The sequence below is a fragment of the Amblyraja radiata genome, chromosome 23 (genome assembly GCF_010909765.2).
Source record: "Amblyraja radiata isolate CabotCenter1 chromosome 23, sAmbRad1.1.pri, whole genome shotgun sequence".
In the NCBI taxonomy this organism is placed as follows: Eukaryota; Metazoa; Chordata; class Chondrichthyes; order Rajiformes; family Rajidae; genus Amblyraja; species Amblyraja radiata.
In genome coordinates, this window is record NC_045978.1 from 32,502,881 (window position 1) to 32,528,225 (window position 25,345).

The following is a 25,345-nucleotide window of genomic DNA, read 5'->3' on the forward strand; positions in this document are numbered from 1 at the left end:
TCTTAGAGCAGCTGGTAATGGAGCCGACCAGAGAAAAGGCAATTCTGGATTTAGTGTTGTCCAATGAACCAGATATGATAAGTGGTAAAGGAACCGCTTGGAGGTAGTGATCATAATATGATTAGTTTTAATCTGCAATTTTAGAAGGAGAACGTTAAATCGGAAGTGGCAGTGATGCAGTTGAACAAAGAGGACTATGAAGGCGTGAGAGGGGAGCTGGCCAAAGTAGACTGGAAAGGGATCCTAGCAGGAATGACGGTGGAACAGCAATGGCAGGAATTTCTGGGCATAATCGGAAGACACAGGATCATTTCATTCCAAAAAGGAAGAAAGATTCTAAGTGGAGTAGGAGGCAACCGTGGCTGACAGGAGAAGTTAGGGATAGAATAAAACTAAAAGAAAAGATGTATAACACAGCAAAGAGTAGCCGGAAACCAGAGGATTGGGAAACTTTCATAGGACAACAGAAGGAAACAAAACGGGCAATACGGGCTGAAAAGATGAAGTATGAAGGGAAGCCGGCCAGGAATATAAAGAAGGACAGTAAAAGCTTCTTTAGATATGTTAAGGGAAAAAGAGTAGCAGTCAAATGTGGGTCCCTTGAAGGCAGACACGTGTGAAATTATTATGGGCAACAAAGAAATGGCAGAAGAGTTGAATAGGTACTTCGGATCTGTCTTCACTAAGGAAGACACAAACAATCTCCCAGATGTACTGGAAGACAGAGGATCTAAGGGGGTAGAGGAACTGAAATAAATTTTCATTAGGCGAGAAATAATATTAGGTAGGCTAATGGGTCTGAAGGATGATAAATCCCCTGGGCCTGATGGTCTGCATCCCAGGGTCCTCAAGGAGGTGGCTCTAGAAATAGTGGACGCATTGGTGATCATTTTCCAATGTTCTATAGATTCAGGATCCGTTCCTGTGGATTGGAGGATAGCTAATGTTATCCCACTTTTCAAGAAAGGAGCGAGAGAGAAAACGGGGAATTACAGACCAGTTAGCCTGACTTCGGTGTGGGAAAGATGCTGGAGTAAATTATTATAGAGGTCATAATGGGGCATTTGGATAGCAGTAAAAGAATGAGTCCAAGTCAACATGGATTTATGAAAGGGAAATCATGCTTGACTAATCTTCTGGAATTTTTTGAGGATGTGACAAGTAAAATGGATGAAGGGGTGCCAGTGGATGTAGTGTATCTAGACTTTCAGAAAGCCTTCTGGTGAGACCACATCTGGAGTATTGTGTACAGTTTTGGACTCCTAATTTGAGGAAGGACATCCTTGTGATTGAGGCAGTGCAGCGTAGGTTCACGAGATTGATCCCTGGGATGGCGGGACTGTCATATGAGGAAAGATTGAAAAGACTAGGCTTGTATTCACTGGAGATTAGAAGGATGAGGGGTGATCTTATAGAAACATATAAAATTATAAAAGGACTGGACAAGCTAGATGCAGGAAAAATGTTCCCAATGTTGGGCAAGTCCAGAACCAGGGGCCAGTCTTAGAATAAAGGGGAGGTCATTTAAGGCTGAGGTGAGAAAAAACTTTTTCACCCAGAGAGTTGTGAATTTATGGAATTCCCTGCCACAGAGGGCAGTGGAGGCCAAATCACTGGATGGATTTAAGAGAGAGTTAGATAGAGCTCTAGGGTCTAGTGGAGTCAAGGGATATGGGGAGAAGGCAGGCATGGGTTATTGATAGGGGACGATCACCATGATCACAATGAATGGCGGTGCTGGCTCGAAGGGCCAAATGGCTTCCTCCTGCACCAATTATCTATATTTCTATGTTTCTATTAACTGCAGATGCTGGAAAATCAAAGGTAAACAAAAATGCTGGAGAAACTCAGCGGGTGAGGCAGCATCTATGGAGCGAAGGAAATAGGCAACGAAAAGGGTCTGAAGAAGGATTTCGGCCCGAAACTTTACCTATTTCCTTCACTCCATAGATGCTGCCTCACCCGCTGAATTTCTCCAGCATTTTTGTCAACAATCCACTGCAACTTTGTGTAACATGCACTGTATATTCTGCCAAGACTTCTCCATGAGCATCCATGATTCATATCATATTCAGCAGTTTTGTTTGTGGATATCATGAAAGGTGTAAACATATGTATATTTGGGCAACAGATTTGCCAGCTCGTCAAATGTTATTAAAAACTATGCCCCCCCTGTACTGAAGGGGTATTGAATTGCTGGAAGACAACCCAAGGCATTCTACCAGAATCCAGTTAAAATGTATCCCTCGACAATTAAAACAGATTAACTATTTATCTTCACACGAGATATGCACCATATGCTGATGCGTTGCTCGAGCTTCCTTCAACTCTCAACATTGACAACCTCTTTTTCAGATGCTTGTCTGGCCTCCCTTTTAATGCAGTACTATTTGCTTCAACCACACCCCATGGCGGTGAATTCAATGCTCTCACCACACTTTGGATAAAGAGCTTTCTTCTGAATTACCTACATCATTTGTAGGTATCTAATATCTATTGCCTGCAGCTATGTTCTTCACAGCAAGCGAAAACATTCTCTCAAAAGATTCAAAAAGCAGTATCAGAATTAAAGATTTCCTTACCCAAAGAAATTGACTCTATAACTCAAGTCAACTCCTTGATCGTTTTAAATTATAAAAATTACTTATCAAACCATCTTTAATCGTTCTGCAAGTCATGTTTGAGGTTATCCTTGCAATTTAACCTATAACAAGTGTGGTATTGAATTGTTGAATTATAATGCACTGCCTCCTAGGTCGTACAGTGGTAAAAACTGAACTTTGAATACCAGTGACAGTCCGCACAAGACCAATACATTGGAAACCACTGCCTGCACGTTTTAGTAATCCTCCTTGGCATAGAAGAGGACATTGATAATTTTGCACTAGTTGTTGGTAATTAAGAAATAGAGATATGTTCAAAAAAATGAGGCAGAGAGAAGAAAGCTATACATCAGAATTGTATAACATTCATCATGGGAAAAATGTTAGAAGCTATGACAGAATAGTAGGCTACTTAAAAACTGCAAGGCAATCTTGCAAGGTCAATTGAGTTTTGTGATAGGAAGAGCATATCTGATCAATTTAATGGAGTTTTTTTCTAATTAATTTATGCTGTGGATAAAACGTATCATACTTGGATTTCCAGAAGACATGTGGCAAGCATCCACAAAGTTTATTATGGAAAATAACAGCTCATGGTGTATGAAGTAACATATTGGCTTGCATAGATGGCTGGCTGGCTTACAGCAAATAAGAAAAAAGCATATTTTTCTGGTTGGCACTGGTAACAAATTATGTGCCAAAAAGATCAGAGCCAGGCTTCATCGGATTACAATTTAAATAAATTACTTGGCTGAAAGCATTGAAGATGGGTTTGCTGACTTTGCTAATGACACAAAGGTGAGCAGGACAGTACAGTGTGAAGAGGACCTAAGGAAACTCCAAAGGGATAGAGAAAGGTTAAATGAAGGGGCAAAGATTTTCCAAATGGAATGTAACATGGGAAATGTGACGTTTTGTCAGGAAAAGTTAAAAAGGAAACAATATCTAAATGCCAATGCATGACTCACAAAAAGGCAAATACAGGTACAGCAACTCTGCCACCAATAGGAGGGTATAGGGAGGTGCAGGGATGCCTTGCAGGTCAGAGCAATCAACATTGTGGGGAACCACTGAAGGCCTGTGAAAGTGGGAGAGGATTAGTGTGGATACATTTTGGACATGCTGGGTGAGAAAGGCAATCAGGATCAGGGAAAGATTTGTATACTGGCAGAATTACTGAATGCCGAGAGAATAAGTGGAAAGAAAGAAACTGAATCAACAGTGATCTGAAAAGCTAAAATTGAATGTACCATTGGAAAGATGGAAATAATGATATTAGTGATGACAAGGGCTGATGAGAAGATGTAACTGAGTATTTAACAAGACAGAAGGTTTGAAGGGGAAGGATACAATGGACACAATTGTTTTCCACAACTATGAATAGTTACAGGTTTATTGCACACATTCTATGTTTGCTGGAACACAACTTTCAATGAATTACCTTGTGGCAAACTTGAGTCTTTATCTCCTTCATAGCACGGTCCGAGAAGACACACCCACAAGCACGTAGATAGCAAAATCTGTCAGGAAATCAGTCAGATTATAAACTGCAAACATTGTGTCAGTCTACAAAGAGTTTTAATAAGATACAGAATTCTCTGGTTTTAAATAAATGACTTTTACTTTAAATTAATTGGCAAAACATCCTCCAGGTGAACATTTACCACTTTTGATGAAAAAGTCACACATTGCATGAACACCATGAAAAACATAACATCAGATTAAATCAACCTTTAAACAATATTATCATTCATCTCAGCTTTTTTTTTTTTTTTTAATTTAAAGTTAGGCATGAAAATATTTACAATTTTAGCACATTACAGCAAAAATGAGCCAATATTACACATATCGCAAGATGACAACATTTAACATGTGAAACACTTGTAATATCATTACAGCGTCAAATTATACAGCTCAATTTCCTACATGATTGGATTATAACCTTTTAACACCCAACCCAGGTCACTGTTGAGGAAATGAGCTGTTTGAGCTCACAACAGGATGAATGTTAGATCAGGCCAACAGTGAGGGGGCACAATGGTACAGAGGTACAGTTGCTGCCTTACAGTTGCAGAGACCCCAGTTCAATGCTGACCGGGTACTGTCTGCACGGAGATTATACGTTCTCCTCATAACCTGCATGGGTTTTCCCCAGGAGCTTCAGTTTCCTCCCACACTCCAAAGATGCACAGGTTTGTAGGTTAATTGGATTGGTAAAATTGGTAATTGTGTTAATGTGCGGGGATCGCTGGTTGGCGCAGACTCGGTGGGCCGAAGTGCCTGTTTCCGGGCTGTATCTCTATACTAATCACCCTCCCTGCCTCCAATCTACAAAAAATGAATATTGGGGGATCCACTCTTTTATTATTAACAAACAATACTGCCACTAAAATACAATTAGTGTGTGAATTCACAATCTCTGGAATAAATATTGGCTGAAATTTTAGTTCTTTGGATAGCTAAAATTTAAGGCGTTAGAAACCAAATCTCTCTCAAATAAAGCAATTTAAGCCATTGACAGACTTTAGAGATACAGCACAGAAACAGGGCCTTTGCCCATCGAGTCCACGCCGACCAACATTCACCCCGTACACTAGCACTATCCTATACTGGAGACAATTTATAATTTTACCAAAGCAAATTAACCTACAAACCTGTACGTCTATGGAATGTGGAAGGTAACTGGAGCACCCGGACTAAAGCCACACGTTATTAGAAAGAACATACAAACTCCATCACAAACTTCACCTATTCCTTCGCTCCATAGATGCTGCCTCACCCGCTGAGTTTCTCCAGCATTTTTGTCTACCTTCCAGCATCTGCAGTTCTTTCTTATACAAACTCCATACACAGAGCACCTGTAGTCAGGATCGAACCCGGTCTCTGGTGCTGTAAGGCGGCAGCTCTAACACTATGCCACCCATTATTACACCAGGGATAGTAGTCAGCTTATTAATTTATTTTATTAATTTACATGGAGAAACATTGTAGCCTTCATGATGCAGAGCAGTAATGCTGAAAAAAACTGCATGACAGAAACAGATATTTGTCTGAAGAAAGAAAACTGGAAATGAACTAATGTAATTATTCAAAAGGACACAACATGGTTTTTTTTAAGTTTCCAAAAGTATACCAAATGGAATAATAGTTATTAAATAACCAAAAAGTATAAGATAGAAAAATTATCCTTAGTGCAACTTGTCCCAATGGTCACTTCAAGAGCAACACAGCGCACACACAAGAGAGATCGCAATAAATTTGTTTCACTATACCAAATATTCACCGAGCTTGGATACTGTTAGTCAAATACAATTGTGTCTTGAACCTACAATTTTAACATCAATTTTAACAAAGATAAATCAAACTCAGACAACTCACTTCTGTCGTCCATTCATTTCCAACCCAACTACGGGACAGATGAAAGCAGCACGGTGCAGATCTTCAAATTTGTCACCCTTCGTGTTGGCATTGTCACCTTTCCAGACTGGATTATCGGTCAGATTTAGCTCCTTCACATCCTTTGGATCATAAAACGTACAGAAGAATTAGTGCAAAATATCTCATGTAATCAATTATTTCCCAATAAAGGGGTAAGTTATGTCAACTGTCTTCTATGAATAGATAGATAGTTCTAGCCTTGTTCAAATTCAAATTTATTTCAAATATAGTAATATATACATCATTAATAACATTTACCTCACTGCTTCCAAGGACATTAGACAGCCAAAGAAGCATGCATGCAAATATAACATTATGTTTTAAGGAGAAAAATTGCAATTGCCTCCCAGTCTTCATGCAACAGTTCTGAAACTCAATAGTCTGACTAAAACCCTGTCAAAAGTTCATAAGTCCTAAGAGCAGAAGCACAGGCACAGCAGAAGAACCCCACATTTGGGAGAGCAAAAGAGAAAGCAGCTTCAAGAATGGTACACAGTTAGAAAATGAATCAGTGCCACTCAAGCAAGCAGGAACAGATAATAGCATGGGCCAGAACCATATTTTGCTACAAAATAATGATTTAGAACCAAAGGCTTACTTAAAAAATTCTAACCAAAAATTAACATTTCTAATTTACAACTGATTAAAAAATGCAGCATCAATTTGGATTTAAAAGAATTGTTGAATATCATTAGACTTTAAATTGAAGACTGGTTGTCAAAATGATAGCACAGATATTTGGTATAAGTGGTCACATTACCAAATGCTCAATAAAACAGATTAGTTAACAACTGTGCCTATATTGCCCAAATTCAGTTTCACATCAGATGAGATAGCCTCAAAGATCTCTGCCTCGGTTACCATACCTTTCATAGTTATCATAGAACCTCTACTGGGGAGATGTCACATTACATCAGGAGCAGTATTATATTTTGACGGTATACATGTTTATCTTTTAAATACTGCCACCTTAATTTGTACATTAGCACACAATGAATAAAGACCAAAATATCTTGTACAATTGCCTCATTTGTTTTGATTATTGAGAAGAAAGCAGGGAGTGGGGGAGGAGGTGGGGTGAATGCAGTCAGAAGCAAGGTTGGCATTTATTCCTCATTGATATGCTTCCTCAAGATGATAGTGACATTCTTCTTGAATCTTTGCAGATTGAATGAAAAAGGGAAATTCAGAATAGTTGCGAGGCTGGTTGCTCTGCATTTTTAACAGCAATAAAAATAGAAAAAATGAACATAATCACATTCATAAGTTCTAGGAGCAGAATTAGGCCATTCAGCCCATCCAGTCTACTCTGTCCTTCAATCATGGCTGATCTATCTTTCCCTCTCAACCCCATTCTCCTGCCTTCTCCCCATAACCCAACACCCTTACTAATCAAGAATCTGTCAAACTTGGCTTAATAATATCCATTGATTTGGTCATCCCAGCCATCTATGGTAATGAATTCCACAGATTCACCACCCACTGACAAAATAAATTCCTTCTTCGTCTCCTTTTTAAAGGTACATCTGTTATTCTGAGACTATGGCCTCTGGTCCTTGACTCTCCCACTAGTGGACATATTCTCTCCACATTCCACATCCTATCTAGGCCTTTCACTATTTGGTAAGTTTCAATGAGGTCCCGTTTCACTCTTCTAAACTCCAGCGAGTACAGGCCCAGTGCCTTCAAATTATCATCATATGTTAACCCAATCATTCCTGGGATCATTCTCGTTAACCTCCTCTGGACCAAGTCCAACCCCAGCACATCCTTCCTTAGATATGCGGCCCAAAACAGCTCACAATACCCCAAATGCGGTCTGACTAGTGCCTTAGAGCCTTGGCATTACATCCTTATTTTCGTATTCTAGCCTTCTTGAAATAAATGCTAGCATTGCATTCGCCTTCCTTACTACCGATTCGACTTGCAAATTAACTTTTTGGGAATCCTGCACCACCACACCCAAGTCCCTTTGCACCTCCAAATTCTGAATTCCTTCCCCATTTAGAAAATAGTGTACATCTTTATTCCTACTACCAAAACACATAACTCCACACTTTGATATACTGTATTCCTTATGCCACTTCTCAGCCAACTCTCCCAACCCATTCAAGTCCTTCTGCAGAGTCCCTATTTTCTCTACACTACCTGCCCCTCCATTCATCTTTGTATCATCTGCAAACTTGGCCACAAAGTTTTCAATTCCCTCATCCAAATCGTCAAGATACATCATGAAGCGTAGCGGCCTCAGCACTGACCCCTGCGGAACACCACTAGTCACTGGGAGCCAACCAGAAAAAGCTCCCATTAAAGCCCATATTTGCCTTCTGCCATCTGGCCAACCTGTTATTCATGCTAGCATCTACCCTCTGGTACCATGGGCTCTCATCTTCTTTAACAGCCTCGTGTGCGGCACCCTATCAAAGGCCTGCTGAAAAACCAGCTGAACCACATCCACTGACTCTCCTTTGTCGATGCTGCTACTTACTTCCTCAAAGAATTCCAACAGGTTCGTCAGGCAAGATCTCCCTTTTACAAAACCATGCTGACTACGGCCTATGTTATCATGTGCTTATCGTATTGTTTAAGCAAAGACGGTTAAAAAATATTACAGGGGACTGGGAAGCCAGAAGATGCAGTAGAATAGATTCCCAGTTGCAGAGTCAAAGACATAGATTTATTGCTTAATAGATTCACCTTAAGGCTCTTGATGTGTGTGGCAGTCTCAATGATGCATTTGTCTTCAGATTTGTCCAATAAATATTCAATGAGAGCATCTTTGTTGTACAACCTAAAAGCAAGACAATAATCAGAAGAATAACTTAAACTGCTGATAAAGTCAAGTTTATTGTATATAAAGTACAGTGAGGTACGGGTACAATGAAATGCACCACGCAGGGCTGAATGAAGGGGAAATTGAGTTCAATAATGAAACTTAAACACAATGAAATGTGCATATCTAAAAGTTGAGAGCACTTCTAAGTGAAAATAATAACATATTCATCCAGCACAAAAACTCAGTGAAGTGCAGGAAGAACTCAGCAGGTCAGGCAGCATCTGTGGAGAGAATGGTCAGGCGACGATTCAGGCTGGAAGCTTTCAGAATGTTCTCAAATGTGAACCCACTATTAAAATAAGGAGAAAGAGAGTAAACATGGAACTATCATTCTGTCAACCCAAATAAGTAATTGGGAAATTACAGTAATCAGGAAATTACAGTAATCAATGATGACACAATAGAGAACATCTTGAAACAAGAATAGAATGAACAGGCAATTATAAAAGGGAAATCATATTTAAGTAATCTATTATGCCTGAAGGATGTTCCTAGTACAATAGATAATAGGTAACACGAGGATGTGGTATATTTGGATTTTCAGAAGGCATTCATTCGTTCGTTCATAAACTTATTCATCCATTCATTTCTACAACAGCTCACACAGATGGTCTGCTTGGTTACAGCACATGGAATTGAGGATGATATACAAGTATGGATTGAAAACTGGTACACAGTAAAGAATGGGAGTAAACAGACTTTCTCAGGGTGACGGATTGACTAGTGGGGTACTGCAGGGATCACTGCTTGGGCCTTAACTATTAACAACTTGCATCAAATTGCGGGTTAGAAAACCGGAGGTCAAAATACCAGACATATTCATTGGATATTTTAGGTACAGAGAACAAAACTGGCCAGTCTCAACATGCCCTGTATAATTACAAGATCTCTTCATGCCTTTCACGATAAAAGCCAAGATTACTGTTTTAACACCTGCATTCTGATTTTTAGGGACTTGAATACAAGGACATTAACTGTGTGGTGATCTCATTGTAGCTTAAAATGTTGACAGGTCTCGACATGGTGGATGCACAGACTCCTGGCTTAGAAGTCTAGAATAAGTCAAAGTATTTGGCCACTCACGAGGATTTTTTCCATCCACTCAGATGGTGATCAAACTTTATAATTCTCCAAGTCATTCAAATCAGAGATCAATCTGTTTTTGGATAGTTTGCAAATGAAAACATTGAGCGAATAAAACAAGAAAATGGCAATTTAGATAAGCAATGATCTTTATGAATGGTGAAGCAGGGTCAAAGATGCCCTACCCCTCAACTTGATTTTAATGTTGATGTTTTCTAGATTCTTTTTTGCATTCAAGACAACCTTGGGACATTTCTTCTGCAATAATGAGCAGATGTAATGACCCCTCACTAGCAAACATAGTTCATCTTTTTTTTTTTTTTTAATGTGGAAGCCAATATGATCCGAATAGTGAAATTGTGTTTGAGGAATCAAGGCATATATACGTGTAATGCTGGCAGCACATAGTGAGGTAATAATTCCTCCCAAACAGTACAATTTGGAGAGGTTCTACCCAAAGTATGCTTGCCAAAATTATAAATTTCATTGAGGAAGTACACACAAATACCAAGATTTCCACAACAAGCATTTAGAATTACAAGAAAATTCGAGAGAACACTTCAATCAGGTCATTCAACGCCTACCTGCCAAGCTCACAAGCGACTATGGGTCTCCTCAGTGGCGTTTGACTGATAGCACAGTAATTCCAGCGGGCAACCAATGAGGCATTTTTATCAACCTGAAAAAAAATATATATATATAAAAATATAGCATGCCAATCATGAGATTCTTGAATTTTGAAGTCAGAATCATGCAGCTACACAGCACAGAACCAGCCCTACGGCCCAAATCATCCATGCCAACCAAGTTACCTAACTGAGCTAGTTCAATTTGCCTGCATCTGGTCCATATCCCTCCATTCCTTGTGGAGGAAGGAAGTGCAGATGACAGTTTATGCCAAAGATGGACATAAAATACTGGAGTTACTCAGCAGATCAGGCGACATCTCTGGAGAAAAAGAATAGGTGACATTTCGGGTATGGAGGGTTCCGATCTTTCCTATCCATGTACTTGCCAAAGTGTCATTTAAACGTTGTAATTAATCTGCCTCTATAGCTTCTTTTGCAAACTCATTCCATATACGCACTACCCACTACGTGGAAAAAGCTGCTTTTCGGGTCTATTAAAAATCTTTACTCCCAGACCTTAAACCTAGTCAAGTTTTAGACTCTTGTACTCTGGGCTGTTCACTTTATTAAATAGCCCCTCATGATTTTATATTATCTAAGATTTCCCTCATCTCCTACACTTCAGGGAGCAATCTTTTATCATACTTTAACTTGCACTAAATGTACCTTTATCTGTACACTGTGGACGGCTTGATTGTAATCAAGTATAGTCCTTTCTTTGACTGAATAGCACATAACAAAGGCTTGTCACTGTACCTTGGTACACATGACAATAAAAACTAAAAACCAAACTAAACAATGGGTCTGCCACAGCAGTCCAGTTTGTAGATTTTGGGGAGGAAATAGAAGCAGGCAGTGTGCAGCTGGGGAACTAAAAGGTTGGAGGCTGTTGAGAAGAGATTGCTAGAGGTGATGAGATGAGAAACTGGAAGATGATGGCCTGATGTTCATCAGTGGGGTTATGGCTAAGGAGTAGGTACGAAGGGGTGCCCGAGACCTTGGTCTCAGCATGGTAGAGGTCAATTCAGTTTAGTTTATTGTCACGTGTACCGGGGTACAGTGAAAAGCTTTTGTTGCGTGCTAACCAGTCAGCAGAAAGACAATACATGATTACAACCGATCCATCTACAGTGTATAGATACATGATAAGGGAATAAGGTTCCATATGGAATAATGGTCAGTGTAGGAATATCATAACATACAGGTTCTCCTTCGATATGTGCATTACTCTGACTTGGAAATATATCACCATTCCTTCAAAGTCACTGGATTGAATTCCTATAATTCCCTTCCGAATAATGCCTTCTCCAGAAAAACTGCAGTAGTTAAGGGGCATCAACTTCTCAAGGATACGTAATAAATGCTGGGTTAGCCTGCATCACAACAACATGATAAATGAGTTTATTTTTTTGAATATGGTTATCAGGCAAAAAGGATGCCAGGTTTTAGTGTCATGAATCCCTCTATTTTCTTTTCCAGTGATATCAATTACCAACCACTTTACTGTCATTAGACCTTTAACTAGTGTGCCCAGAGTAGCAGACATAAATGCAAAATACCTAATTACTCTGTCATTCCTTTATTCCTCCATTTTCAACTCCCTTCTCTGCTCCCCTGTCCCCGGCAACCTCTCCCATTCTTATTCTGGCATTTTCTCCATTTACTTATTCTGTCTCCATCCCAATCTGACCTGTATGTGGCCTCTTGCCCTATCACAATGAGTCCTTATGCAAGCTTGTGGAGCAGCATCTCATCCTCCATTTCTGCTCATTGCAGCCTTCCAGATTCAACATTAAATTCCCCAACTTCAGGAAACGCACCAGGGTTTTTTCTCTCCGACGTATCAGAAATGGTCATTTCTGCCAATAATTTATCAGTGTAATCTATCCTGCTTGACAGTTTAATGCCAAAAAAAAAGTTTAAAAGTTTAATGCTGATAAGTGTGAGGTGCTACATCTTGGCAGGACAAATCAAAATTTGTACATAGTAAATGGTAGCGAATTGAGGAATGCAGTTGAACAGAGGGATCTAGGAATAACTGTGCATAGTTCCCTGAAGGTGGAATGTCATGTAGATAGGGTGGCAAAGAAAGCTTTTGGTGTGCTGGCCTTTATAAATCAAAGCATTGAGTATAGAAGTTGGGATGCAATGTTAAAATTGTACAAGGCATTGGTGATGCAAATTCTGGAATAAGGTGTACAATTCTGGTCGCCAAATTATAGGAAAGATGTCAACAAAATAGAGAGAGTACAGAGGAGATTTACGAGAATGTTGCCTGGGTTTCAGCACCTAAATTACAAAGAAACGTTGAACAAGATAGGTCTATATTCTTTGGAGCGCAGAAGGTTAAGGGGGGACTTGATGGATGTCTTTAAAATTATGAGACGGATAGACAAAGTTGACGTGGATAAGCTTTTTGCATTGAGAGTAGGGAAGATTCAATCAAGAGGACATGATTTGAGAATTAAGGGACAAAAGTTTAGGGGCAACATGAGGGGGAACGTCTTTACTCAGAGAGTGGTAGCTGTGTGGAATGAGCTTCCAGCATGTTTGTTTTTATCATTTAAAAATAAATTGGATAGGTATATGGACGGGAAAGGAATAGAGGGTTATGGTCTGAGTGTAGGTAGATGGGACAAGGTGAGATTAAGTGTTCGGCACGGACTAGAAGGGCCGAGATGGCCTGTTTCCGTGCTGTAATTGTTATATGGTTATATCCCAAAGCTCTGATATTATCATCACATAACACAGACAAAGCACCTTGCACTTCTAACTAACGTGTTTCCCCATTTGATGGCACCGTAGAAATAGTTCCTTTGTTCTACCCCCCTCCCCACCTTTGAGATAGTTAAAAATAATTTGATTTTTTTCTTTTCCAGTTCTGAAGAGTATACGATCTGAACCATTAACGTTGTATCTCTCTCCACTTGTACTTTTCCCCCCAGCAATTAGTGTTTTCATTTGTAACCAGTCTCACAACACAGCCACTGTCTTCTCTCCCCTTAACCTCGAATCGACATCAAGCCGATCACGGCCTTCAGAACGGTCATTGTGGTTGTCAGAGCGTGGGGGTCGCAGCGCCGGGAACCCCTCAGCACTGACAGGCAAACCCCGGCAATTCGTTGTCCTGCCGCACCGGCCTGAAGCCTCAGCAAGAGCCCTGCCGGAATCACCAGCCGGCTGAGTGCGCAAACGTGAGAAGGAAGGAGAGTGTAGTCTTTCCATACCTGCTCCACCTTCTTGGGGCCCTTCACTAGTTCATGGCGCTTCGGGATAGTCCCTCCATCACAACCCATCCTGAGGCCCGATCCAAACCCAGCTCCACGGAAACCACGCAAGCGCACTACCGCAACTCCGTTGATTGGTCAATGACCAGGCCCCGCCCCCTCTGCTGATTGACGGCGAGACGACACAGCTGTCGTGTAGGAAGGAACTGCAACTGTTGTGTTTAAGACAGACACAAAAAACTGGAGTAACTCAGCGGATCAGGCAGCATCTCTGGATAAAAGGAACAGGTGACATTTCGGGTCGAGTCTGAAGAAGGGTCTCGACCCAAAACGTCACATTCGTTTTCTCCAGAGATGCTGTCTGACCCGCTGAGTTACTCCAGGTTTAAACCGAAGATTGACACAAATCCCATGATTGCATTAACCGCCAAGTGTCTTTCCAGCCTAATCTGCCCAGATATCTGGATTGAAATACCATCACCCCACCCTAAAACAAGGCCTTGTCATGCTGAATCATGTTTCTAATAATGAGCCAGAACTTACACTTGCAAACACAAACCCTCATTACATTGTTTGTTATCTGTGTCATTCCTTTACAATCCAGATGCCCACAATTCTGGTGGATTTGATAACCATTTGTGTCATTCATTTGGTTTTCTTTGCCATCTGATACAAGATCTATCCAACAATGACCTCATCACAATAACCATTCTTATCCAATTTCTCATGTTCTTAAGGGCCTGTCAGACTTGGCCGTCATTTACGCGACAGGCCGATAGTGACTGACTCGCGTCCGCACAGCCGTCTGGAGCGCGTGACGTCATTTGAAGATAAACACAAAATGCAGGAGTAACTCAGCAGGACCGGCAGCATCTCTGGAGAGAAGGAATGGATGATGTTTCAGGTCGAGACTCTTCTTCAGTCTGAAGAAGGGTCTTGACCCGAAACTTCACCCATTGCTTCTCTCCAGAGATGCTGCCGGTCTCACTGAGTTACTCCTGCATTTTGTGTCTATCTCCAATCGTCTTGGCCCCGCTCTGGGAGTAGGAGTGGGAGCTGATCCGGATCCGCAAATGCCGTGAGCCCCAGGCCGAGCTCGGCGATTGCTTGCCTGCTTCTGCTGCTGTTGGAGGTGAGACGTTGCGCTGCGCCAGGGTGTCCCACATGGCCGTCATTTATGCGACAGGCCGATGGCGCGTGAACATTTCATGCAGAATGAAATCCTGGAGCGCTGCACGATGCCGCGCGCAGCTCCTCACTCCTCCATGCCATGCGCCCGTCCCGCGCTACCCACACGCTACCAGGTCGCGTAAATGGCGCGCAAATGACGGCCAAGTGGGACAGGCCCTTTAGTCACCATCTTTTTGTGCCATGTACACATCTCAATTGACTACATGAATCTTCTGACATGCCTTTTGTTGTCGTACCTCATCATACTACTGTATTCATCATTACCAGTACTTCCATAATCTCTAATGGATCCCTCTTGATAAATGCACATTGGACTGGCAATGCCCCACATTTGAAACCATCTTTGCAATATGCCACTCTTTTTTCCCATTTCCTACACCCATCGTTTCTCCATCATTACCCAGATCTGGAATGCCCAGTGGCGTTCTGAGGGTCCTGAATATAGCCAGAAAACTATGCCAATCAATGACTCTTGCAGTACTTTGAGGAGTTGCAGACAGCGAGAAAGGCTGTCAGAAGAGACGGCAGGATATAGACCAGTTGTGGAAATGGGTGAACAAATTGCAGATGGAGTTTAACCCGAGCAAGTGTGAGGTGTTGAACTTTGGGAGGTTGAACGTAAGGAGGCAGTATACAGTTAATGGCAAGACCTTTAACAGCATTGATGTGCAGACGAATCTTGGAGTCCAAGTTCATAGCTCACTAAAGGTGGCAGCTCAAATAGTTAGGGCATTAAGTGAATTGAGCATTAAGTGCTTCGGCCTTCCCTTTCCCGTCACTTATAACTGTGTTGTTCACCATGTGATCTGCAACTCCCTTCTCTCCGTTACCCATGAACGGAAATCGCTATCAAAACATGGAGGGGACCGGGGGACACAATTTATTGGTGGCTGCGCGCGCATGCGCACACTCACACACACACAAGGCCTTGGAGACTTCAGCCGTGGGCCCTATGGACGGTAATTAGTGACGGTGTCGGCAGTCGTGGAAAAAAATCGCATAAGGCCCACAGCCAGCGCGGAGAAGCAGCGCGAAATGCAGTTCAACTCTGCCTGTCTCGCCAGGTTAACCTACCGCCCTGCTTGGACTGACGGAACACCAGTCGGGAGCCGTGGAGCTTGCGATGCTTTTCTGCGCTGGCTGCGACACCGTTCCCGTCTAACTCCTGACGTCTCTGGCCACCGCCGGGCATGCAAATCAAGTTCCGCTCTGATCTTTGCCCCACAGACGTCCCCCTCCTCCCTCTATCCTCAGTCCCACACCCCTACTTCCGCCTGACCGACACTTCAATCCTCCAATCATCGCGCTGAATTATCATGGTCCCGCCCCCATTGCCTGCTGACCGACGTCTTTCTCGTCCAATCGGCGCCCTCGATCAGCAGTCCCACCCCCACTGTCTCGCGGAAAGCGGAGATTTCACGGAATTTTAAATCCGGATTACAAAATATGATGGGGGATCGTCCCCCACCTCTCAAAACAGGGGGGGGGGGGGTATGTGTCCCCCCCTGGCCCCCCCGGGATTTCCGGCCCTGCACCAAACGTTTCATATGAGACCAAAATTGCTTAACGTTTTCTTTCATTGCTGTGGCAAGGTTGTTTGACACAAAGTCTTGTTCGGCTTTATTCAGAGCTTTCCTTAATTCCGTCTGGCAATTTACAAAGGAATCCCAATCTTCTTTGTCCTGTCTTCTCTGCTTTATTGTATGCTGAGGTTTCTGACAGTAGGTAGGTATGTTACAATACTTACCTTCAGCGGCGCTGCAATTCTGCCACTGGCCGTGTGTGCGATTTTGGCGCCTTTGAGGGGGGGGGGGGGGGGAGTCATTTTAAAATCAGCTTCTAAAGCCGACAACGCCGACAAGGGGGACGGATTTCATGTAGGTGACAGGTAAAAGAAAGCTGTTTATTTTTGTGTATAAAAGTGGTCCTTAAGATGCCTTTAGTTCACATTTTAAGTTGTAAAACGGTGAATTAGTTAGTCCCCATACCAACCGGCAGTGTTTTTCATGCCGATATGGGGGTCTAAATCACTGCAAACCGCAACGTTCCAAATGGTCGCGTTCCAGAAAAACCCACTAGCAAGTTGATTTAAATGGCCATTAATTTACAGGTATTAAACATTAAATTCCTTCCATTTGGCCTATAAATCCATGACAATGAGATTTAAAAATTATGTTATATTGTGAATTCTTGTGTGAATGTTATTTGGACTTAGGCTATTTAAAAATGTTAATCTATTCTTAAGTAATTGATAGATGTTTAGATCTAGTAATTGAATTTTGTAATTAGCTACAATTAGGTAACTAACTAATTATATGCTTTAATTTCAAGTCATCTAAGTAAGATTGTTTCATATTTGTTTCAGAATGCTTCAATCTATAATAACTGAAATATATTTTAGTTCTCTTAATTTTTAAGAAAGTTATGGCCATTTGACTGTCCTCGATCACAGCTTTTGTGTTAAGTCAATGGAAAAGCAATAGGGAACAAGATGCTAATTTCCGAGTATGAAAATGGCCATAACTTTTTTAATACTGAAGATATGAAAGTGAATTAGGTGATAAATTAAACTTATTTTTATGCTTTATCTGATGGGATAAATTACAGACTTGATTTTTTAAATCTCAAAGTGTTGTAACATTGCTACAGTAGGGGTGCGACACATCCGCCCCTCTCCCCGACCCACCATGACACCCATCTGATCGTTCCTCCATCGCCAGCCACATGCCCGCTATCACCTCTCCCTCCATCCCACTACATCTCGCCCCATCGCCGCTCTCCTGACCTGCCCGCCTGCGCCGCAGTTCCCACCAAAGATCTTATAGTGGGACTCTGAGTGAGCTGGCCAAAAATGACAGCCGTAAGTGGCGGTGTTCACTCGGAAATCAAGAAACAGAAAGTCGAGAGCGGTCAAGATGTTAGTTTTAGTAATATAGATAAATAAATCGTCATTGGCACGATTTTGTATGGGTAACAATCAAAATTTTCAACTACGTAGATAAACAACCTGTGCGGACCAACTGGCTGGAGTTTTTACGGACACTTTCAATTCTCTCACTTCCGAGGTCTGAGGTTCCCACCTGCTTCAAAAGGGCATCAAAAACCTAGACCCACTGCAGTTCACTTACCGCCACAACAGATCAACGGTGGACGCAATCTCGCTGGCCCTCCACTCTGCTCTGGACCACTTGGACAACAAAAACTCATATGTCAGGCTGTTATTCATTGAGTACAGCTCGGCATTTAATACAATCATCCCCTCCAAGCTGGTTACAACTCGCAGAACTGGGTTTCTGCGCATCCCTCTGCAATTGGATCCTCGACTTCCTCATTCTCAGACCACAGTCTGTTCGTATTGGTAGAAATGTGTCAAGACTCGATAACTATCAGCACGGGAGCACCTCAAGGCTGCGTGCTCAGCCCCCTGCTGTACTTATGACTGCGTAGCCAGTCATAATCCGAACTCCATCATCAAGTTCGCTGACGACACCACTGTTGTGGGACGTATCACTGATGGGGATGAGTCAGAGTATAGAAGAGAGATCGAGCAACTGTCCATATGGTGCCAGCACAATAACCTTGCCCTCAACACCAGCAAACCCAAGGAAATAATTGTGGACTTTGGAAGGAGTAGGATGGGGACCCACAGTCCCGTTTATATCAACGGTTGAAAGGGTCAAGAGCTTCAAATTCCTGGGTGTGCACATCTATGAAGATCTTTCCTAGTCCAAGAACACTGGTGCAATTATTAAGAAAGCACATCAGCGCCTCTACTGGAGAAGATTACGGAGAGTCGGTTTGTCAAGGAGGACTCGCATCGTGGCTTGGTTCGGCAACTTGAGCGCCCGGGAGAGGAAGACTACAAAAAGTAGTAAACACTGCCCAGTCCATCATAGGCTCTGACCTCCCTTTCATCGAGGGGATCTATCGCAGCCGCTGCCTCAAAAAGGCTGGCAGTATCATCAAGGACCCACACCATCCTGGCCACACACTCATCTCCCTGCTACCTTCAGGTAGAAGGTACAGGAGCCTGAAGACTGCAACGACCAGGTTCAGGGATAGCAACTTCCTCACAGCCATCAGGCTATTAAACTTGACTCGGACAAAACTCTGAACATTAATAGCCCATTATCTGTTATTTGCACTTTATCAGTTTATTTATTCATGTGTGTATATATTTATATAATGGTGTATGGACACACAGATCTGTTTTGTAGTCAATGCCTACTATGTTCTCTTGTGCTGAAACAAAGCCAAGAATTTCATTGTACCATCAGGGACACATGACAATAAACTCACTTGAACTTGAATAGTATAACTTCAAATACATAATTTATGAAAATTATGCACTTTACGTATGTCCCACTTTTTGAAGTATTTTACATCTCCTTTTAACAGTCAAGTTATGCATTTTTCTATTCTTGAATTTGAGTCCATAGTGCATGTGGATACTCACAAAGATAGCTACAATTCTAACCTTGACTCTATTGCAGCACAAGTTCATGTCTTTGTATTGCTGTGTGTTATGTATTGCTGTGTTTATTAGATGGGAAATGTTATCCCTGGTCATGTTAACATCATCAAATTCTGTGCGGAACACTTGCTCGCACACTTCACAGAACCCAAGAAAGTATTCCGAAGGCACCATCAATGAGCCAAAGTCAGACGTTGATGTGTCATAGGCTTTATGATGGATGAATATGAGTGCAGGATCAACTAAAGTGGTATCAGTTCATAAGAGAACTTCTCTGCTCGTGATGCATTTTGACGACAGTTCGTGTGAAGTAATGATCCTGTGACAGATGTGACCTGCGATGTAAGCTAGTGTCTTCAGGGAGATCAAGTGAAATGCTGCAGACTGCATTGTGCTGTTTTGTTTTATTTGTATGAGAGATAGATGGAGATGGTTTCTTGACTCTGTTTTTTGTTAGTGTTTGCAATGTCAAGATAAATGTGAGGCTTGATCAGTTCAGCCACCATAACCATCCGAAAAGCACATCGAAATTCCTTTGCAGATGGATTTTCTCTGAATCCGCCCTTTCGCCGAATAGTGGAGAACAAATTCTCCACAACATCCTGATTGATCCTGGATGTGAACATAAAACGGGCGTCTGTGCTTTCCTTGATGTGCTGCCACAGTTGTGAAATGCAAGAAATTGCAAGCCGCCATCCCTTGACAAACAACACATTTTTAGCTCCAAGCACTGTCAGGCTTTGGAGTACAGTCAAGCATGATTCAAAGAATGACTTATGTGCAGACTTTTCTGACATAGGCCTCCTTAACTTTTTGGCGCCCTTGTAAAACCTGCTGTCAAAAAGTCCATCAACCATTTCAATAAACTCTGCCGTATAAACAGCCTCCCCAGGTAACTTTCCAAGAGTTGCATAGGTGTAGACACCTGCTGCTACCGAATGGCTAAGCACCTGCACAGCCTTGTTGACTCTCATTTTAGAGAAGCTGTTTAAAACAAAATGGCCTCTGGTTAATTTATGGGCTTTTCTAATGGGCAACTGTGAATCATGCTCATAAAATGAGTAAATATGTGCCCATTTGATATGTTTTTTTCTGCCAACCTCTCCCTTGACCTCAAAAACATATTTCTCCAAATTTGATCGAGTGTTTTTCAACAAGTGGGGTGGGTCATGCATGCAATAGATATTGGTTCCCCCGTGGATGAAGAAAGGATGGTCTTCCGTCACACCCAAGTTGGAGTATAGTCGAACATTGCTTGGGCCTTGGTCACAAACAACGGCCTTAGGCTGTAGTCCAATAGCCTTAACCTTCTGTAAACATTCATTGAGTAATGTTTTCAGTTTGTCAGCCGTTGTGCAGTCCCGTGAAAGAAAGTAACCTACAGGTTGCTTCCATTTCCCCATCAAGCCTCTAACCATGAAAACAAGAGCATGGTTGGCAGGCCTTGACGTCTTCCCTAGAGATCCAAAGTCCTCAAAGCCCTCGACTGAATCCTCAGTAATATTGTAAGAGAGGCTTGCACGTAAACTCATTTCGTCAAAGGAGACTACACATAATGTATGTCTCTCTGACATCCCCGCAACCCTGTCTTTCAAAAGTTTAAAGATCTTAGGGGGAAACCCAGGCCGCACTTCAATATTGCACAACCACCTACGTAGTGATGAGATTGATGGAAGTGTGAAAATGCACTGGCAGAACTGATATGCTCGGGGACTCTGGTGGTAGAGGGACAAGGCAACTACCTTGTCTGAATAACTCCATCGTCTTCTTCTTGCACTTCTACGTCCAGACGCATTACGCAACTGCGACGCAAAGAAAGACAGTGCTGGTTCTTGTAAAAATTCACCAGCCCCTCTGATCAAGTCACTGATTGTCTTACTTTCTGTAGTATTCTTTCCCATTGATAATTTGATCTGTTGTACTATTTTTTTGAGGCGGAAAGTACACTGTCTTTCCTTCTTCAGAGCTCTGCTGTCATTTACATTTGGTGTGATTTGAAGATCAGGTGTTTCAGGAGTTGTAGAGACACTGCTGGGTTCTTCCCGCGGAACTTTGTCTGCAGCTGAGCAGTAAGAATGTTCTGCCTGTATGTTGTGTGGCACTGCCAATACAAAAAAAAAGAAAAAGGGGGAATGAAATGGCAAGCATACTAATTAAAAAGATTAAGCATATACATGTAAATAAATCAGCATCTACTACTAATTATAATTAAAAATAGATGTGATGCACCAATTTCAATCTACCAGAAGAAAATCATGATCTTGATATTTTTGAAGATTTTTTATAAATTAAATCAATTTAAATGTTGTAATAATTATGCTTGAGGAAGTTTAAAATGGATGTTCTTACTAGAATTAAATACTAGTACGCATTCCACCAGCCACACTGTGTAGTCTTATGTGTGATTATAGTTTTGTGAACATTTCACAAATGAAAATTAAAGTACCATACATGCCATTACATATTGACCATTAGCAATCATATCAGTTTGGAAACAATTTATTTTAAAAAGGAGAAAATTACTTGCCTCTTTGCTGTTTTAAAGGCGTTGGTGAGGATGGGAGGTTCTCATTCGTCCTCTTGAGTAACCTGCGTTGGGAAGACAGACGTTTCGGCGGGTTAGGAATGTCGAAGAGCGTTGGAACTGCATTCCAATTTAGCCTGTTCGTGGTCTGCTTGTTGGAAAACTGGTCAAGTTCAAAGTGTAAAGAACAAAGACAACAGTTGGCTGACAAGTACTCCGTAGTTCGGTGTAGGAGATCTTGTCGACGAGTATTCTGGACCCACCGTTGACATCTGAAATTACAGGAGATATCATTTAGGATTAACTAATAAGAAAAAAAATGATCATAACTACATGCCTGCACAATGGATGACATATCACTTAAGTGCAATTGTTTTCAGTTGTGTGGAGAGACCTGTATATTGACGATGCTTTTTGCCTCTAATATGTCAATTTACCTTAAATGTAGAAGAGTTTATTAAAATCTTCTTACAAAGACCATTAAGTATTTTCTTTCTATCCTCTTTTATCCTCTATCCAAGCCGCTATTCAGAGCTGCCAACTCTCACGAAGAGGTAAGGGAGGGAGAGAGGTAAGGGAGGGAGAGAGGTAAGGGAGGGAGAGAGAGATTCGAGAGAAGAGAGGGAGAGAGAGATCGAGAGAAGAGAGGGGAGAGAGGGATCGAGAGAAGAGAGGGGAGAGAGGGATCGAGAGAAGAGAGGGGAGAGAGGGATCGAGAGAAGGGAGAGAGGGATCGAGAGGGGAGAGGGATCGAGAGGGGAGAGGGATCGAGAGGGGAGAGGGATCGAGAGGGGAAGAGGGAGAAGGGGGAAGAGGGAGAAGGGGGGAGAGGGAGAAGGGGGGAGAGGGAGAAGGGGGAGAGGGAGGGTGGAACGATAGCATGTTATAACGTTCAGCCGTCCCATTCCGACCAAAGATTATAGAGCAGAGCTCCTCTAGTATCTTTGATTGCAACCGCCACCGCCGCCGAACGCCCCGGCCCACCATTGCACCCAAAGCTGATAGAGCAGAGTTGTATAATCTTTGATTGCACCCTTCTTCACGGCGGGCTTGTGATCTTTGCTTGTGATGTCTCGACAATTCGAGGGCTATAACGGGTAACAGCCGCCGCGTTCTCGGACTCGAGTCTGAGCTCGAAAAATCTCGTGGTCACTGGGCCTAATGTGTCCCGCGGGCCATATTTTGGAGACCAATCCCTTACAAGAACAAAACCAAAAACGTACAGTAGTGTTACAATTGTCTTTATTATAGTGGTAAGTAAAGATCTATTAAAAATAAGTCTACTAACTTTCTAATGTACCGACAAACCTAGTTTCACAATGGCCGTTGATGGGAGAACAGAAAATAACATTTTCACGACAGAATATCGACAGAAAATAATAATAATATTTTCTTACCTTTCTTTTTTATCGGGGAACCTAAAGAATGACAGGTCTGGTCGTTTAGATTTACGATTAGAACAATTGATAGCAGAGCAGTGAGATGAACATTTAGATGAGGACGCCATGACAGCCCAATACAATGCCTCAAAAAATGGCGGCGACAATCACACACGTCATACTACGCTTTTTTCGAGGAGTGGTCTATCTTGCTCCTCTATAACCCTTCGCCTCGGGCGGCGGTTACGCGCGCGCGCGGGAGGAGGGAAAGCGCGAGTGCGCACGCGCGCACGCGCGCGGGAGGGAAAGCGCGGGATGGCGCTCCTCGACGACGCCGGCCTGGGGCCCGTGCAGCGGCTGGCGGCGTTTCTCCGGCGGCATCGGCAGCCAGTGGCCGAGCAGCGCGACTCAGGGCAGCAATTGGTGCGAGCTGAGCCGCTCGTCAGGTAGGGGTTGGGGCCAGAAATGGCGGGCGCTAGGTTTGTGGGGACAGCGACACTGTGCTAAACGGTAGGCGCTGGACTGCTGAGGGTTGGGGTAGTGGACTATCAATGGGGAAAGAGAGTGATTGAGGGGACAGGGGTGGTGGGAGCAGGGCTGTCGAGGGGACAGGGGTGGTGGGCGTTGGGCTCTTGAGAGGAAAGCGCTAGGCAGCTGAGGATCGGGTGGTGGTCGCTGGGCTGTCATTGGGAAGGGGGTTGGTCGAGTGGACAAGGCTGAACTGTCGAGGCCTCCAAAGGTAATGGGCGCTGGACTGCTGGGGGTTGTTGGGGGGGGGGGGGGGGGTCAAGGGGACAAGGGTGGTGGGTGCTGGAAGTGGTTGAAGGCTGAAACTTGGGTGATTGGTTGGGACAGTGTGTTGGGGTCGGAGGTGATTGGTTGGGACAGTGTGTTGGGGTCGGAGATCGGTTAGGCAGGAAGCTAAGCCCTGGGTAGGAAGATGGGGGTTGTGGTTTGATAATTGGACGCAGTGCCCTGCTCTTTCTTCCTCCTTGATCAAACTTCCATGGATTGACAGATTGGCCACGAAGCTGCTGACTAAATAACCTGATGTTTCAGCATTACCTCTTGACATCACTGGCTTTAAGGGTGTTTTTAAGGTTACTTAAACCTTGTGACAGAGACCAGTATTACAGTTGAATGTTACAATTGGACTGAACCGCCCCATAGCAAAACATCGATGACAGAGGTTCACTGTAGTCGTCAACAGTCTCTAGATACCTGACACTGCACTAGATAACTACACTCAGTCAATCTAGATAACTACACTCAGATAGTATGAAGTTGATCTGTTTTGTTACACAGTATTTTTCATGGGGTTTTGGGTGTTGTTGACAAGGTTAGCGTTGATTACATGTCCCTAATTGCCATTGCAAAGCAGATGGTAATCTGTATTTGTGAACGGCAGACTTGGTGGAGTTGGAATTCCACAGTTAATGGTGAAGGTACAGCAATATGTTGCCAAGTCTGGATGATGTGCAGCTTGAAGAAGAATCTGTAGATGGTGGTGTCATGCATCTGTTGCACTTGTCATTCTTGATGATAGAGATTACAGGTTTGTGAAGTCCTGTCGGAGTAGCATAATTGAATAAATACAATGCATTTTGGAGATGGCATGTGCTTAAACCATTGTACAATGGTGATGGAGGAATTGAATGATGGATGAAGTGCTAGTCCCAAATGGTACTCTAGACTAGATGGCGCTGAAGCTGCACTCATCTCTAGATTTGTGCTTTCTAGATTGAAAGGATTTGGAGTGTCTGGAGGTGAGTCGCTCATTGCATGCTTCACGTGTCAATCAGGCCCATAGTCAGTGACTGAAATAGATTTCAGACAATTACTCTGTATCTAACTATCCTCCACTTTTTAAAGCCTTGAGAAATTAACCTGCCGTTATTTGTAAAAGATGCCATTTTTAATATTTCCTCTCTCCTTAAAAAGACAGAGTAAATGGATTTTTT

The 25,345-nt window shown here is 42.6% G+C and overlaps 2 protein-coding genes across 3 annotated transcripts in view; one reads left to right on the plus strand and one right to left on the minus strand.

Annotated features, from left to right (window-relative positions):
- rtf2 (replication termination factor 2) overlaps positions 1–13,946 on the minus strand; it is a 69,016-nt gene extending 55,070 nt beyond the window's left edge. The window contains exons 1-5 of one of the 2 annotated variants that reach the window (XM_033041984.1): positions 13,817–13,946; positions 10,545–10,639; positions 8,739–8,832; positions 5,982–6,121; positions 4,045–4,123 (exon numbers count right to left, since the gene is read on the minus strand). In XM_033041984.1, the coding sequence (XP_032897875.1) occupies positions 4,045–4,123; positions 5,982–6,121; positions 8,739–8,832; positions 10,545–10,639; positions 13,817–13,885 (477 nt within the window). In that variant the 5' untranslated portion in view covers positions 13,886–13,946. The remainder of the gene's footprint in view (positions 1–4,044; positions 4,124–5,981; positions 6,122–8,738; positions 8,833–10,544; positions 10,640–13,816) is intronic. The other variant, XM_033041985.1, reaches the window with a different exon arrangement.
- A 9,753-nt stretch (positions 13,947–23,699) lies between these two features.
- The window catches only part of spo11 (SPO11 initiator of meiotic double stranded breaks), a 34,019-nt gene continuing 32,373 nt past the window's right edge, over positions 23,700–25,345 (plus strand). The window contains exon 1 of the mRNA XM_033041254.1: positions 23,700–23,830. Within this exon, the coding sequence (XP_032897145.1) occupies positions 23,700–23,830 (131 nt within the window). The remainder of the gene's footprint in view (positions 23,831–25,345) is intronic.